The sequence below is a fragment of the Anolis carolinensis genome, chromosome 1 (assembly GCF_035594765.1).
Source record: "Anolis carolinensis isolate JA03-04 chromosome 1, rAnoCar3.1.pri, whole genome shotgun sequence".
Taxonomy (NCBI): domain Eukaryota; kingdom Metazoa; phylum Chordata; class Lepidosauria; order Squamata; family Dactyloidae; genus Anolis; species Anolis carolinensis.
The window spans coordinates 245,826,151-245,844,281 of NC_085841.1; the positions used below are offsets into that span (position 1 = coordinate 245,826,151).

The 18,131-nt window shown below is 40.8% G+C and overlaps 1 protein-coding gene across 1 annotated transcript in view; it reads right to left on the reverse strand.

Moving 5' to 3' along the window:
• The window catches only part of cntnap5 (contactin associated protein family member 5), a 482,960-nt gene that overhangs the window by 250,886 nt on the left and 213,943 nt on the right, over nt 1–18,131 (reverse strand). The window contains exons 6-7 of the mRNA XM_008110020.2: nt 6,526–6,710; nt 1,129–1,272 (exon numbers count right to left, since the gene is read on the reverse strand). Coding sequence (XP_008108227.2) covers nt 1,129–1,272; nt 6,526–6,710 — 329 coding nt within the window. The remainder of the gene's footprint in view (nt 1–1,128; nt 1,273–6,525; nt 6,711–18,131) is intronic.

Here is an 18,131-nt window from a genome sequence, read left to right on the forward strand (position 1 = left end):
TATATTTAAAATTTAAAAAAAAATTAAAATTCATTTCCTGCCTGCCCCCTCAAAGATATGTTAAGTGCATGCATCACTGAATGTTGTTCCACATATTATCCTATATATAAGATCTCTCCTTCACTCTCTAGTTTCATTATTTTTTTTATAAATCTTCAAACCATACTCAAACGACACCTTTCCTAACATGTATCTTGAAACCAGAGCAGATTTACTGATTGAAATTACTTCATCCTTCAGCCAAAGAATCAAGTGCCCCTGACAGACCTTTTCCCAAAAAATATTGTAGCATCAATCAAAGAGTAAATTCAGGGACAATTCTTCACAAGATGGAACATCTGCTAGAGGTTCTTAACTACGGGCTTTCTCCTTCCCAGTCCACTTTCCTTGGATGTTATGTATTTCAGCTTAAAAGCATGAGGAAAAGTACTATTCATAGCTGAAGTTTCAAATCTGCTCAGGGAGATTTTATTTCTTAAGAGTTTTTGGCTGACATACACTGTACATATACCCTGACTTCAACACACAACATATCAAAGACCCAGATGATTGAAAACGCCCTAAGCTGCAAGTGACACAATCTCTATCTATGAGCAGTGCTCTGGGCCAACAATTTTCTCATGCATGACATTATCTCATAGCACTTTAACGTCCTTCATGTTTACAAGTTTCACTCAGTGCACTTTGCCCAGTCCATTGTATGATTTTATTGCTGTGATTATCATGTGTTCTATAATGACTGTGATTTTATTTTATGCCTTTTAATCTTATTTGTGTGTTTTTGGTATTTGATACTCTGTATGCTGGTTTTATATTTGTGAGCCACCCCGAGTCCCTCTGGGGAGATGGTGGCGGGGTATAAAAATAAAATTATTATTATTATTATTATTATTATTATTATTATTATTATTATTATTATTAGGACTGAATCAACCTCCCTCTTTTTTGCTATAATTTTCACATAGTTTCAAGCACAATTTCATTCTATCTAATTTTCATATGAATTAGGATTTTAATAGTGCATACAAAATTCAAATAGGAATCAGGATATTTATCAAAAAGTGCAGTAATAGTCCTAAAAATGTGCAACAATTTCAAGAAAAGAACAAATATGCATTGCATTCTTACCACAGTGTAGATCTGTGGCTTCCGTCTTTTTGCCAGGTCAATGATATTGACTCCATTGTAATAAAGGTTCTCAATACAGCCATGGAAATTTTTCTTCAGAAAAGTTCCTGGTTTTCCAGGGACTGGGATTCCTCCAAAACTGAGCTTTGGGAGAAGAATTGAACACCTTAAATTAAATGATCAAACCTCCAACACACTTTTAAAGCCATAATATTAAAAAGGAAATGAAACAAAACAAACATGCTTGTAGGTAGGAAAACAGAGGCCATAAAGAAAACACATAGAATAACGGGGTCTTCTGATTCTGAGGCAGACCATTATAAAGTTGAAATGTTATGATCAAAATGGAGGGCTGAATTAAATGCAGAAAGACTTTGTACTGCCACCCAAGCTCAGATCTTTGAAAAGGTACTTTTTTGGACTGTAAGTACAGAATCTTCTAATGGTAAAGTTAGTTCTGTGTCTCATTCAATATCTCTGTGTGTGTGTGTGTGTGTGTGGGTGTGTGAACAAAGACTACCAATGCTTATTTAAAGTATCACCATCTTATATATTGCCTATGTATACACAATCACATATATAGTTTGGAAACCAAATAAAACTTGTTTTCGAAAGGAATAATTAAATTTAAACAGCAATTATTTTTCTAGGACTCATTAGTCTTCTTCTTCAACAATCTGCTACTTCGGCTCTTTTCCTTCTGTTTTTCAAAAGCCACCAGCTCTGGGATTCTGTGGTGGGGTTCAAAAACCCAAGGCAATCAATATCAATTATACTGATGCAGTATTAGAAAAAAAAAAACAGTTTCTTTAATTATCAGTAAAAAATTTAATTACCAAAGTAATTGTTTTTCTCCCTTACCTGTTTTTAATCTCTTAAATGCACTAAAATAAATGTCATTAGATTATACAGTACTGTTCCATTATCCAGAGGGAGGCCAAAAGGGAGTGCTAGACTGAGAAGGATAGTCTCTTTTCTGGGAGTGGTGGTGGTGGTGGTGGGGGGGGGGGGGGCGTTGAAGGAATAAAACCATTTCCCCCTGTTTTTCTGTTATTCCTCCCACCTATGGTGCCATCATGGAAACAACCCCCTTTTATGAAATGGGAAGTGGGGAGAGGGAATAACCAACAAAAACAGGGGAAATAGTTTTCCTCCTTCAACTCCCAAACTATGAATAGTCCCCAGATATTGTGTCAGTTTCAGAAAATTTCTCACAATGTGGAGAAAATGGTAAAAGTATTTGGACTTCCAATGAGAAGTCCAAATATAACTTTTATAAAGTTATACATAGGTGGGATAGCAGTTTGAGTATTTGACCAGGATTCTGGGAGGTCAGTATTAGAGTTTGATATATTAATTTGTTGTGATTGTTATGTATTTTATATTGTTGCATTTTATATCATGTATTTTATATTGCTGTATTTTATTGTATTTTGTTGGGCTTGATCCCCATGTGAGCTGCTGTTGTATTGTTGTTGTTATTATTATTATTATTATTATTATTATTATTATTATTATTATTATTATTATTATTATCTTTTCTCAGCCATGAAACTTACTGGAAATTAGACTGTCTCAGCTCAAGAGGAAGACAATGATAAACCTCTGAATAAATCTTGTCAAAGCGAACCTGGAAGAGGGTCACCACAAATCAAAATGGTTTGAAGGCACACATCAACACCAACATTAATTTTTGTATACTTTTTATCATGTTTTAATTGTTTTGTTTTATAGTATATTTGTTGCTGGCCCTCATGGCAGAATGTAAGCCGCTCTGAGTCCCCTCGGGGAGAAGGGCAGGGTATAAATGCATGTAATAAATAAATAAATAAATAAATAAATAATATCCTTATTCATGCCAAAATATGGCTCATATGAAAACTATTCATTTGTAGAAAAGACTCTCCTCTTTTGAACAATCTGTTTTCAGACAATCAGAGCAACAACTAAAGAGACTTGGCTAACTGGTTTACTTCCTTGCCTGCTGATTCAACACTCTTCTTAACAGGGCTTACGATTTCTTTGGAAATGGGAATTCAGACGGGAATTGCAGGAAGACGGAGCATATGAACCTAAAGCTCACTTGTGTAGTATAGTTTGGAGTTATATATTAATTCACAGATAATTGGGCAGGAGGCATTTTATTAGGAGTTCTTGAGACTTTTACTTAGAGCTCAAGACATCTGAGAAAAGCAGCAAAACCCTATATACCTGTTGTTATTGCTGGTTGACAAGAGTAAAAGTCACAGTGACTAATAGATTGAAAAGGCAAAACCTAATCTCATCTCAGCCACCTCCCTGAAATTTCTGTTATTATCTGATTCATCAGTTTGTTATAATAAACAAGCAGTCATATGTTGTAGTTGCAATCAAATAATTCTAACATGACATTTCAAATAATGAATATTGATTTTGGTTCAGAAGAAAACTAAGCACTATTTAATTTTGAAATTTTAATGTTAAAATATATGGGGTTTTTTTTTTTTAAAAAAAAGTTGTTTTATGCCATTATAGAATGCCATGCAATCAATTGCTGATACAGTAAAAGAAGGTCATAGCAGTAGTACTAAACCACCCAATCAACAGACCATTCAGTGCAGTATATTGTGCTGAGTTGCAGACACAGGGCCCTTCTTTGCTGCCAGATTATCTATTTTGAACAGGATTATATAGCATTGTAGACTCATATAATCCAAATAATGTTGATTATCTGCTTTGATAACCCAGATTTTATGGCAGTGTAGAAGGGGCCATAGTAAAGCAAACATACAGAATTTGAGAGCATTCTTCCATCCTTTAATTTATAGCAACCACTACAATCCCCATGTATCAGCTATTATGACACTAAGACATATCATGCAGACTTCGCATTTGGCTAACAATGGTAAATTGTGATGGGAGCTGAAGTCCAACAGCATACAGAAGGTCAAATTATTCCTATAGCAGTATTATGATAGGTTGCAATCTTATGCATGTGTACACGACAGTAAGATCTATTAGAGTAGAGTAGATATGTTCTTCCAAATCTATTTTATCATCACATTTTGGGATAAATGTTTGGCTCAATTTATTTATTTTATTTATAAATTATATCGGATGTATTGTATATTCTGTCTTTCTCACAGAAGACAGTTCTGAAAGTATTCTGTTGTGCAGCCCTGTGCACATATCCTTTAAGCCTCCAGTTTTACACCACAGAACTAATAAATGATCATCAAAGTCTCCATAACATCATATTTACCACTTGGAGCTAAGAGCATATTTTATATTCTTGTTTTATATGCCCTTATGGCCCTGTAAAGTTTAAAGCCTGAGAAGACAATGAAGCCGATAAAATAGCCAGGATGTGGGGAAAGTGAGAGGAACAATAGTGGGAAATGGGCAAAGCTTAAGTCAATTTAGAGGAGGGGAGTAAAAATGTTTTCGGAAGTCAAACAATGACTTACGAAATGGATGTGTACTAAAATTGACATATTTTCTCTACAAATGTCCTTTATACTAATCTCATGTAGGTACTTAGCTATTGCAGACCTGCTAAGTTATAGCAAGTTGGTTGTATCCTATACCTTTTGACCATGTCTTGTGAGTGCTTAGATATAACAATTTGACCTTTCCCCCCTATTTATGTGTGGCCTACTTTGTGACTGCTTCTTGGACAGATTCTTTGTGTATCTCTTTTATCAGGGGAGGAATTCTGGCTTCATCCAAGAAAATGTAATTTTTATACCTATACTAATATTATACTGTAGGATGCTATGTCGTTTTATGGCATAACATAGACATGTCTAAAATAGTTATTGTATAAGAGACAGAAAATAGGTTGAAAGTATGCTCAAATTAAACCATATCCCAAAAGCAAACGTAAAATGTTCTGATGTTTCTCTGGTTTGCTTGCTTGGCTAAAGCAACGGGAGTGGGAGGAAACCTGAGCCAACAATACCAATAACTTACAAGGTCCCCTTCTTCTCAAAATAAAGCATGCACTTGAGACTAAAAGGGAAGACATGAGAAAAGAGAACAAATTATTCTGGCTTCCTAAAACAGCATATAACAAGGAAGGCTAATCGTAGACGAGAGCAGATATGCTAGCATTGACTTGGAGCCATGTTTAAATGGCACAGTTGATACCTCACTGAACACTGCACCTGCTTCAGTGTACGGCAGCTATTAATATCTAGAATGCGTTTCACAACACTGCCTAATGTAAATTCATGAAGCAGCAGTGGGATGTCACTGCCAGCCATGTCAATGATACTCACATGACTTTCTGTCCATGCATTCAATTGAACTCATCTATTATTGCAGCTCACATGCCAGTTGCTCCTGTGTGTGTTCACTGTGAGTAAGTGTGTGTGTGAGAGAGAGGGGGGGATGATTAATTCTACCTTATTCTTACCACTCCAAGGTGGCCATGAGCCCTGTTCAGGCATCCAAGCCCTATATGTGTGAAGAACATATTGTTCCTTCCATTCAAAACCTTCCTGTGTTGATAGGAAAGGATCCTAGAATTTCCACTCTTCATGGTGGCTGTGGATATATATTAATACATGTGCATGTACATACACATACATACTAGGCATCATGAACTGAACTCCACAGCCACCATGACCAGCGGGAATATATATACGTCTTACATCTTCAAGCAATCGTGTTCACTCAAACACAAGTACATCTTTACTGTAGACCTTGCCCATGAACAAAAGTAGATTGAGAGCTCCAATCTTTTTAATGTTCAGCTCCCCTCCTTGTGTGCAGGTTTTGTTAGGGTTGAACATGTTAGACTTGAATGTGTTTTGAGGGGGGAAAACCATGCATAGGCTGTGAATCCACGCTGAGGTGATTTCTCATGTTAAAAAATGGCCAGAGATTCTGGAAGTTGTAGTCCAAAAGCATCTGAAAAGTGGTAGTTCTAAGAAATGAAGATAATCTAGGATATTGGATTAGCTAAATTCACACTTACTCTTAATGTGGGTACTTAAGCTATAGTGTTCTCTTTATATTGTCTATGACTTAAAGCTTATTGTACATTGGATGACATCATAGTTATTGCATAAGAAGCCAAGGTGGATCATAATGGCTGAATCAGTGAAATAACTCTCCAGAGTTTCAGTGATTGCATTTCTTACACAAAGGTCCTAACACATCTCATAATAATTACTGCATGCTTGTAGGATACAATTATTACATTTAGTGGTTGCTATAACTTCTATGATTCATTATGCATGTATGGCAAAAAGGTCCTTATTGCTGTTACTCAGAATGTGAATTTGAAACTAACAGAGCTTTTATTTTTTTTTAATACAGCAAGGAAAATTATAATTTCAGTAGTGGAAACTTATAGAAGACACAATGGATGTTTCTATTGACTGCATTTCATGCACAAAAATCTAGACGCACCTCATAATCAATGTTCAAGTCATCTGAATCTCCCTTCGTTCGGAAATGCTGCATGTGCTTGTCCACTGTGAAGTTCACTTGCTTATTGAATCGCTCAATGAGAACTGAGTGCCAGTGCTGGTCATCCAGGAGACTGCCCAAGGTGACAGTGGTGTGTCCATTACTGAAACGTAGCTTGGCATCTCCTGAGAAGGCAGGCAAAAAACATGATTGGGTGACTCCAAAATATGTTTGTTATCCACTCCCTGTAAGGCAACAAAGCTTGTGTGCTTCCTCAGACTTCCTCCTCTCAGAGTTCATAGCTTTTGCCCAATAAAAGCAATCAGTATTGACTCTACTCACTAGGTGAAACTCATCCAACCCCCTTTCTTTTAATGATGATCTTAAATGTGTACAATGACACATCTGGGAAAGACCAAAATAATTTTAATTTAAAAATTATTCTTATTTCAATATATCTAATATTAGGACAAGAGTCAGGAACAGAGGTGACATGGAATATACTACCACATCACGCCAGCTTTCCTTTTGATTCATCACTCCTGTCCCCGATTAACTAATATGGAATATGTACTCATCATCCAATATACTTCCAGGATAAAATAGGATGCAGAATAAATAAAAAATATACAATTTCAGCTCTGAATTGAATCCACTGCAGTAATATCTGAAAACCATTCCAGAAGTTTGGTTCCTGAATGATGCCAAAGTATATATTACAATAGTAAGTGGGTAGTTACTTTGCCTGTTACCCAGATGTAAAGAGCAGTTGAGTCTGTAACACTTAAGCATACCATCTGGATTAGTTGAAAATCTGCAGTAAATAAATATATTAGATACACTGACAACTGGGTAATACAGTTTAATTACTCTTGACATTTCGAGCCATAACACACATTTGGGTTTAATTTTAATTTTAATGAGAATCACTGTAACTGAGGCAACTTCAGAGCACAAAGCAAAACAAACAAGAATGCCAATATTTTAGGATGCCATGGTGGAAATATGAAATGAAAATGATATTTACAAAGGATTTTACTTTGACCTTCAGTATAGTGGAAGAATAAAAAAAATCCTGACCTGGATTGACTGGCCAAAGTAGATTTGCTCTATATGGCAGTAGGATGTGACTCTACAGGTGTGGGTGGGTGGGAGGATATGAAATTAATTCCTGATAAGCCTCATTCATGCAATGTTAAGCCATAGTTTTCATGTGTAATCTGAAGTGGACCCATGAGTGAAAAAGAAAATGTTTTTTGCCAAAGAACATTCAATAGAAAAAAGGACTGGTTTTCAGAGCATTCCTTTTCAAGCATGTTGCCCTTTGCAAGAAAAGAATCTTTTCCCCACCATTTGTAAATCAAGAATAAACCATGTTAAAGTGACTTTCTGCAAAAGAAGAAAACTTTTATTCCCTGTGCTTGTTCTTTAATTTGTAGCAAATCCTGACCTGTGCTGCGGCATAGTGCAAAGTGATACAATGCTCTAACTTTAATTTAGAAGTTTTCCCTGCTGTTTCCTTTCTTAATGGGTGAAGCCCTGCCTTTTCAAATCTGGTATTTTCCAAATGTTTTGAACTACAGATTCCAAGAGCCTCAACCAGCATGGAGTATTCTGGAATGGGGAGTATTGTAGTCAAATACATGTGGAGGATATAAAGGCGAGGAAGACTGGTTGAGACATTTGAAGCATGTCTTGGTTCCTAGTGAAGTAGAACAGATGCAAGGACTTCTATCATTCTTGAGCAACTTCCTGCCTGTTTCCACCAAAGAACTTAGAATATAAAAGCTCCTCATAGTTATATGGTGAAAATACTCTGAAAAATAATGTTTACAAGGATTCTTTTCAGGTTACATAATCATAGCACAACTGCTGTGGCTGAATCCTATGGGAACCCTGTGATTTACAGTTTAGGAAGAAAATAGAGCAGTGTAACCAACTATACAATCTGGGAGCTTCATGTGACCCACTTGGGGCTTCTTTTTGGCCCTATTTATGTCCCATTTCCTCCCAAATCTCCTATATATTCTTCCATTTCAGGGGTAAGTAAGTAAGTAAGTAAGTAACTTCATTCTTATACTCCGCCACCATCTCCCGACAGGGACTCAGGGTGACTAACAAAAGAAATACAACAGTTAAAACACATTACAGTAAATAAAACCACAATAAAATCGACACTATAAAACAATACATTACAATAATCATAAAACTCATTTAAAAGCATAAAATGAGTGCAGACATAGTAAAATGGAATGAACCACCATGTTAATGGAGGGGGGGGGGTAGTATGGAGGGGACATTTGAAATAAAGTGCAGTAATATTGTTATAAAGTGCTGTGGGACAAACAACAAGATGGATTTTTTTTTAATCACAAATAGACCAGAAACTAATAATTAAACATGGATTAGATGTACATCTATTTTTAACTGGTTGTGAAAGAAACACACATATGCTGCTTCTCTGTCGGAGGCAATTAACAGCTTTCTCTCCTTGGGAGATAATAATAACAACAACAACAACTTTATTCTTATATCTTGTCCCATCTTCCCGAAGGGACTCGGGGCGGCTTATATGGGGACCAAGCCGCATGTAATTGAAATATACAGTAAAGTCTCACCTATACAACCTTCACTCACCCAATGTTCTGTATTATCCAACGTAATCTGCCTCCCACCCTGATCCACAGCTGTTTCTCCAGGCAGCAACACACAGTGGGCCAACACATCCAACAACACAATTGCTCCCAAACAAGTGGCAGACATGTTGTAAAACATGATGATTTGGTAATTAATTTGTAAAATCATAACTTAAGTTGACATTTAATAGGCTTTTCCTTAATCCCTCCTTATTATCCAACATTTCCACTTATCCAACATTCTGCCAGCTCGTTTATGTTGGATAAGCGAGATTCTACTGTATCACCATAAAATATACTTGCATTATGATGATACAGATACCACAACTAATAATGTATATCATGCATCATAGTGCAATGTTTACCTGGACAATTCTCTAAGACTGTAGCCTTGGAATATTTAGCATATTTAAATCACTCATGAAGTCAAAAGGAAAAAAACAGCAAGGGAAAGGAAAGAAGGGAAGGAACACAAGACAAGAAAATATAGGTATTCTCACAATAATGTGCAGGATAATGAGGTGTAGTAGTAATTTTTGGGATGCTTGACTTGGAACTCCTGTGGTTTTGCTTCTACTAGAATTGCTTGCCTTGATTTTACTAAGCACTTCATATGACAGAGAACCTTGGGAAACTATTTTCACTCAGTCTTGCGCTGACAGAGAAACTGGCCTGATATGCATTAACTGAGAAAGAAAAATATAGTAGAGTCTCGCTTATCCAAGCTAAACGGGCCGGCAGTAGTTTGGATAAACGACTATCTTGGATAATAAGGAGGGATTACAGAAAAGCCTGCCGAAGGAGCAAGCGAGCAAGCAGGTGAACGGGGAGGGCCACAAAGCCACAAAGAGGGCCACAAAGGCACAGAGGGCGGGCAAGTGAAGGAGGAGGGCCACAAAGGCCCTCCCCATTCACCCACTCGCTCACTGGCTCCAGCGCCCCGCCTGACGAAGGAGCTGAGCCAGCGAGCGGGTGAACAGGGAGGGCCTTTGCAGCCCTCCCCGTTCACCTGCTCTCTCGCTGGCTCCTTTGGCAGGCCGGGCACTGGCAGCACCGATGCCCGGCCTGCTGAAGGAGCCAGCAAGCGAGCAGGTGAACGGGGAGGGCTGTAAAGGCCCTTCCTGTTCACCCGCTCGCTGGCTCAGCTCCTTCGTCAGGTGGGGCGCCGGAGCCAGTGAGCAAGTGGGTGAATGGGGAGGGCCTTTGCGGCCCTCCTCCTTCACTCGCCGGCCCTCTGTGGCTCGGCTCCTTCGCCATGCCGGGGCTGGGGCTGGCAGCACCGGCGCCCAGCCTGGCGAAGGAGCCAGCCAGCGAGCCCGCTCTCTGTCCGTCGCTCACTCACTCGGCTGGGTTCCGGCAGAACCGGGTTCTGGCAAGGTGAATTGGGGGGGGGGGGGGATTTGGCTCGGATAGCCCGGATGCTTGGATGAGAGGTGATCTACTGTACTGTGAAAAAAATGTGTGTTATCAATGCATGCACCCAGAGAGTAAAGACTGCAAGACTGCAAAATGATGATGCAGTCTTCATGAATGCCTAGCATGACCAAAAGTGGACAGTTGAGATGCAGTGTTGTTTGGGATAGGATTTTATGTATTTAATGTATTTGTACCCCCACTCTATCTCAACCCTGGAGGGGACTCAGAGCGGCTTGGAAAGAACTTTCACAGACCCACTTGTCCATAGCACATTAATCAAACCCCACATCAAGAAAATTGTCACTTTCAACAAGATTGTTGCACTTTGTGCACCAAAACTCTAACAAAAATACACAACTCCTTGCATTCTTACCTCATGTTAAGAAAATATTTGAAATTATTTGTTCTTGAATGTAAGGATGAAATAAAGGAAAAATAGATCTCTAAATAGTGAACCATAAAGGTGTTTTATTGTACATGCCCTAGGAAACTCATGACAGCAGCACTCATCACCAGGAGGTGAAACCAAGACAATATTCTACTGAGGAATTTAAAGAGGAATGAATGTCTGATAACAAACTGAGAGATGAGTTAATAATAGAAAGCATCATTAATGCCTACATCAAGTCTGAGCCCAAGATTTAGAGCAGGAGGTGGTTGGTTATTGATTTCCAAGGCATAATGCCGTTCTCTTAGCAAGGTAGAATTCTGAAGCACATATTATATTGTGAGATTGAATGATATTAAAATTCTATACAGCTGCTATATGGATCCTGAAATCCAAGAGTCTGAAGCTTAATTTAAGAAAGCCTTCAATATCACCAATTTCCTGAACTCCCTAATTTTCAGGAAATGAAGTCATCATGAAATGGAAGCCCTTCTGAAATTTTCTCTTGCTCTTCTGAGCAATCTTTTGAGAATGTTTCCTTTACAATATGTATAAGAGTGAGAGGAATATGGAGAGAAAGAAAGAGAAGTGATATTACAGCACAGAAAGAACAATGAAATAATGCAATGTTGCATTTTTTTCTGTTTGGGGGGTTTTGCACACCTGGGATGGCTGCATAGAGCTACAGCCAAGTTCAGTTAGGCCTCTGGACTCCTTGAACGATTTCACCATAGATAAAAATCTCCTATCCCTGTTTTCCATATTTATCCTAGAGCAAGTCACATTGAGGAAGGTAGCATAGTGTAGTGGTTTGAGCATTGGTTCAAATTCCAGTTCAGCCAGAGGAAGGCAAAGACAACCCACCAAACAAATTGGTTTGTTTTAGGGTTTCAATAAGTCTGAAATGACTTAAAGGCACACACCAACAAAATCCAATTGGATAGACAGCAGATGTGAGTAATTAACTAGAATCTGCCAACAAATATGGAAATCAGAGCAATAGCTCAAATACTGGAAACACTCATTATTCATTCCAGTTTCCAAGAAAGGGGACCCAAAATATGCAGTAGCCACAGACCCATTGGAGTAGTTTCCCAACCAAGCAAAGTGATGCTCAAAATTCTATGAAAAGAAGGATGCCATATATCAATGGAGAAATGCCATTGTAAGAACATTGTGCTGAGTTTATTGGTTTGGGGGAAAAAAACACTTCCAGGCACTATCTCTCTGCAGGATCTTCCAGGACAGTGGTTCTCAACCTGTGGATCACCAGAAGTTTTTGCCTTCAACTCCCAGAAATCCTAACAACTGGTAAACTGGCTGGGATTTCTGGGAGTTGTAGGCCAAAACACTTGGAGGCCCACAGGTTGAGAAGCACTGTTCAAGGTTAAAGGTTTTGAAAATGGACTATTAACCAGAGCAGCTCCCACACACACATACACACAATAATATTTTTCCAAGCCTAGTAGGCTTGCACTCTGTACAGCAGTTCATTCTGTTTAAAATGAATAGGTCATCCTGGTCTGACTATCTGAAAATTCGAGTCATTGCTGCAGTCAAATAACTCAACATTTAAACATTCATTTAGCAATGATTATTTTGCATTTGTAATGCACTCATCTTCTTTAGGTGAGAAATAATAGAAATCATTTTTTATTTGAAAGAGAAAAGTAAGAAAGGAAGAGATTAGTTAAGGACAAATGGCACTTAATGGGTTTATGTAACAACAAAAGGAACGCTCCAGGAAATTGTCACTTGCATTTTAAACAAACAGAAAAAGGAAGATGAGAGGAGAGTGTTTTAACAAGTTCTCCTTTAATGCTTTCAGCTCTATTTTTTCAGATGAAAATAAAATGTAATTACATTAGCACATATAAACTAAACATAGTAAATGTCACCTTATTTCAACCTAAACTAAATTAAGGTGGGCAGACACAGGATAGACCTGTTGTTTATTCATTCCGTTGCTTTTAACACTTCATGACCTCATGGACCAGCTCACGCCAGAACTCCCTGTTGGTGGTTGCCACCCCCAGCTCCTTCAAAGGCAAGCCAGTCACTTCAAGGATGGCATCCATCCATCTGACCCTTGGTTAGACCTACTTCCTTTTTCCTTCCATTTTCTCTTCTCCAAGCTTTCCTGTCTTCTCATTATGCAGCCAAAGTACTTCATCTTCGCCTCTAATATCCTTCCCTCCAGTGAGCAGCCAGGCATTATTTCCTATGTTATGGACTGGTTGGATCTTCTTGCGGTCCAAGGCACTCTCAGAATTTTCCTCCAACACCACAGTTCAAAAGTGTCTATCTTTCTTCACTCAGCCTTCTTTATGGTCAAGGTCTCGCATCCATAGGTTACTACGGGAAATACCATTGCTTTAACTATGCGGGCCTTCGTTGTCAGTGTGATATCTCTACTCTTCACTATTTTATCAAAATTGGTCATTCCTCTCCTCCCAAGAAGTAAACATCTTCTGATTTCCTGGCTGCTGTCTGTGTCTGCAGTAATCTTCACACCTAGAAATACTAAGTCTGTCATTGCCTCCACATTTTCTCCCTCTATGTGCCAGTTATCAATCAGTCTGGTGGCCATAATCTTGTTTTTTTTATGTTGAATTGCAACCCAGATTTTGCACTTTCTTCTTTCACCTTGGTTATAAGGCTCCTCAGCTACTCCTCGCTTTCAGCCATCAAAGAGGTATCATCTGCATATCTAAGTTTGTTAATGTTTCTTCCAGCAATTTTAACTCCAGCCTTGGATTTATCAAGCCCCGCATGTTGAATGATGTGTTCTGCATACAAGTTGAATAGGTAGGGTGAAAGTATTTTTTTCCCATACTCTTTTCCCAATCTTGAACCAGTCTGTTGTTCCGTGGTCTGTTCTTACTGTGGCTACTTGGTCTTTTACAGATTCCTCAGGAGACAGACAAGGTGACTTGGTATCCCCATACCACCAAGAACATGCCACAATTTATTATGATCCACACAGTCAAAGGCTTTAGAATAGTCAATAAAACAGAAATAGATTTTTTTTTTGGTGAAACTCCCTACTTTCCTCCATCATCCAACAGATATTGGCAATCTGGTCTCCCATTTCTCCACTTTTTCTAAACCCAGCTTGTACATCTGGTCACTCTGGCTCCATGTATTGCTGGAGTCTACTGTGTAGGTTCTTGGGCATTACCTTACTGTTATGTGAAATAAGTGCCACTACATGAAAGTTTGAGCATTCTTCAGCGTTTCCCTTTTTTTTTTGTATGGGGATATAAGTTGATTTTTCCAATCTGATGGCCATTCTTGTTTTCCATATTTGCTGGCATGTGACATGCATCACCTTGACAGCATCCTCTTTCAAGATTTAAACAGTTCAGCTGTGATTCCGTCATCTCCTGCTGCCTTGTTATTAGCTATGCTTCTTAAGGCCCATTCAGCCTCACTCCTCAGGATGTCTGGTTCTAATTCACTCACCACACCATCAAAGCTGTCCTCGATATTATTATCTTTCCTATACAAACTAAAATCACCAAGATAACAGTTTAGTTGATCTGTACAAATGATAAATGGGTGCCCAAACAATATATTAAAATACATATCTTATATCTTCAGTTGAAAGAAGCTGGTTTTCCCTAGTAAGATATGTATTAGACTCCTCAGAATGCCCTCAGCCTGCAGAACCTAATCTCTAGATTGATGCCTTGTTGCTCCCCTCGAAGCAGAAGTGGGAATCATGTCACTTTCCAGATATTATTGGATTGTAAGCCCCAATTGCAGCCCTAGTGTGATGACCCATGGGCCTTGTAGTCCTGCTCAGGACATTGTAATTCCTGATGAAGATGAAAACTTGGGTTTTTTACCTTCCCAGTCTGAACTGGATTCCTCTCAGCCAGATCTTTCCCAGGCAGATCTGGGAACCTTGCACCTGCAAGAAAGTTGTCTCCCAGAAGTATGTCAAACAAGCCCAGAGCCTACTTCTCCCGTATTCTTGCGCCGGGAGTTTTGTAAACAACAGAGAAGTTTGGATTCAGCTTCGCGCAGGAGTGCAAGGATTGCAGCTAAGAATGTGGCCAATTAAGACTGCTTCTCGTGAGAATCTTTGGGGAGTCTCACATCTGGTCTCAGAGTTAGCTTTCGGTTCTGATTCCCAGAGAACTGCTTCGGCGGGAAAGCTAGACTCTATTTAGGTGTTTTACCCGCGTAGTAACTTCGCGGAGTCAATTCGTCAGCCTACGGAGCGAGTTGTGTCTGGACAGCGCGCTCCGATTCAAGCCTCGCTCCTGCTCAAGCCTTGCCTAGCTATCCAGCCTTCGCCTTGCTTCCCAGCCTTTGTTTATCTACGGACTTTGCCTTGTTTCCCAGGATCAATCCTTGCCTTGTTCCACGGATTTATCAAGTTATTCTACGGACCTTGTTCTTGTTCTTAGTTACCTTGTTCCACGTTCAAGCCTTGTTTCAAGTATCAAGTTATTTCCTAGCCTCGCTCAAGTTTCATGGACTAAAGGACCTTGTCATCTCCCCTCACTTTGCTTGGCAAAGTGAGTGTTTCGGTTATTGGATTACAACTTTGGACCTTAATATTTTTTATTGGACATTGCTTTTTTGGACTAATTCTGACCTTTCCTGAAAGGTCTAATTCTGAACTATTTTCTACACTTGTTTTTATTAACTTTATATATTCCTTCAATAAAGATATTAGATAGATTCTGGCCTCTGTGTATGGTTATTGGTGCTCTGCAGCCTGGGTCGTGACAGTTTGACTCCGCCACCCTAAGCACCAATTAACCTCGGCCAGAATGTCTACCGGAGTCGTACCTGGGCCGAGCGGCCAGCCGATTACCTACACCATCGACAAGGAAGAGGTGGACCGAATCCGTGATAAGCTCAATGCACAGGATGGAGAAATAAGGGGTTTGAAGGAACGCGGAGTTCGTCTTCCGGCCATGGCGTTGCCAACCAAGTTTACTGGAGAAGCTTCTAAGGTTCATGTCTTCCGTCGCCAATGTCAAGCTTATCTGGAGGCCCGTGCTGCCGAGTTTCCCCAAGAAGACATCAAAGTGGCATGGGTTTACAGTCTTCTAGACGGGCCAGCGGCCAGCTGGGCGACGGCACTGTTCGACCAAGTCTCTCCACACCTAAGATCAGCGCAACACTTCTTGGACCACCTCAAGGAGACTTGGGGAATCGAGGACAATTTGGAGGCAGCCGGTCACAAACTCCGTCGCCTTTTCCAAGGAGACAGACCTATGTCTCAGTATATAGCCGAGTTCCGAGTGCTGGCCCACAACACCGGCTGGAACGATGTAGCCCTCAGGGGACAATTCCGGGAGGGTCTCAACATTGAAATGCTGGAAGAAATCTCCAAGGTGGATCCTCCCCAGACCCTCGAGGCACTCATTGATCAATGTTTACGGGCTGAAGTCATGATTGCCAACAGGAAACAGTGGGTTCGAGGCCAGGGCAGTAGAGCCGGGGCAAAACCCCCCGCTCCCGCCAGCGTGCAGCCACGTCCGGTGTGGAGACCCCCACCGCCAACCCCATACCCCAGAGGAGGCGAGGAGGTGCCGATGCAGTTGGGCAATGTGCGTCCCAGACTAGATGCCGCCGAGAAGGCCCGTCGTCAACGCTTAAACCTCTGCTGGTACTGCGGGAACGGGGGCCACTTCGCCAGAGAGTGCCCAGCCAAAGGGAAGCCTGCCGCCCGTCTTGCGGCGGCGTCCTCCACGGAGACGAAGGCGTCTGAGCCGACTGGCACACAGCCGGCGGGGGAAGCCAACGACCGGGTGTAGAGAGGCTCGCCAACCCGGTCAAAAAATCCATCCAAGAGCCGCCAACCGGGGTCCTGTTCCTTCTCGTGGTCACATTATGGTCAGCAAAAAGGGGACCCGTCATGATCCACGCCATGATAGACTCTGGAGCTACCAACAATTTCATCGATAGAGAGTATGCCGACTCTCTGGGATTACAATATCATGATTTCAAGAATGCCCGTGTGGTGCAAGCCATAGACGGCCGTCCCCTCAAGACGGGCCCCGTAAGTCAGTGGTCGGAACCCACCAGGATGTGGATAAGGGAACATATGGAAGAGATTTCCTTCTTTGTTACCGAGGTCCCCCATTTCCCTGTGATTTTGGGAATTCCATGGCTGACTCTCCACGACCCTAACATCTCCTGGTCCAACAGAGAACTGCAGTTTGCTTCACCGTATTGCCAAAACCATTGCCTCGTAGCCAAGGTATGCCATGCCACAGACACCGAGCCCATCATCACCTTGCCAAAGAAGTACTCCGAGTATTGGGATGTATTCAATGAGAAAGAAGCCGAAAAATTACCCCCACATAGACCTTATGACTGTGCCATTGACTTGGTGGAGGGGGCCCCGATCCCGCGAGGGCATCTCTACTCCCTGACTGAACCAGAGCAAGAAGCTCTCAGGGAATTCCTAGAGACAAACCTTCGCAAGGGATTCATCAGACCCTCTCAATCCCCAGCCGCCTCCCCAGTGATGTTTGTGAAGAAGAAGTCAGGGGAACTACGCTTGGTGGTGGACTACAGAGCATTGAACAATATCACCAAGCGGAACAGCTATCCCCTGCCCTTAATCTCGGATCTACTGGATCGGCTTCGAGGAGCCAAGGTTTACACCAAGCTGGATCTTCGGGGGGCTTACAACTTAGTTCGCATCAGGGAAGGGGACGAGTGGAAGACCGCCTTCCAGACCAAATTCGGATTATTTGAGTCCCGAGTTATGAATTTCGGTTTATGCGGAGCCCCCGCAACGTTCCAGCATTTTGTCAATGACATTTTTCAGGACTATCTAGACAGGTTCTTGATAATCTACCTGGACGATTTTTTGGTGTTTTCCAGATCACAATCAGAACATGAGAACCACGTCAAAATGGTGTTACAACGATTGCGGGAACATGGACTTTATGCCAAGCTGGAAAAATGCGCTTTTGATCTACAAGAGGTAGATTTCCTTGGTTACCGCATCTCGCCTCTAGGGCTTTCCATGGATCCAGCCAAAGTTTCAGCAGTATTGGAATGGCGGGCGCCAACTAACAAGAAAGAGGTGCAGCGTTTCTTGGGGTTCGCGAACTACTACCGCAAGTTCATTCCAGATTTTGCCCGCTGGTCCGACCCCATCACTAGCTGCATCCGTGGAAAGCAGCCTT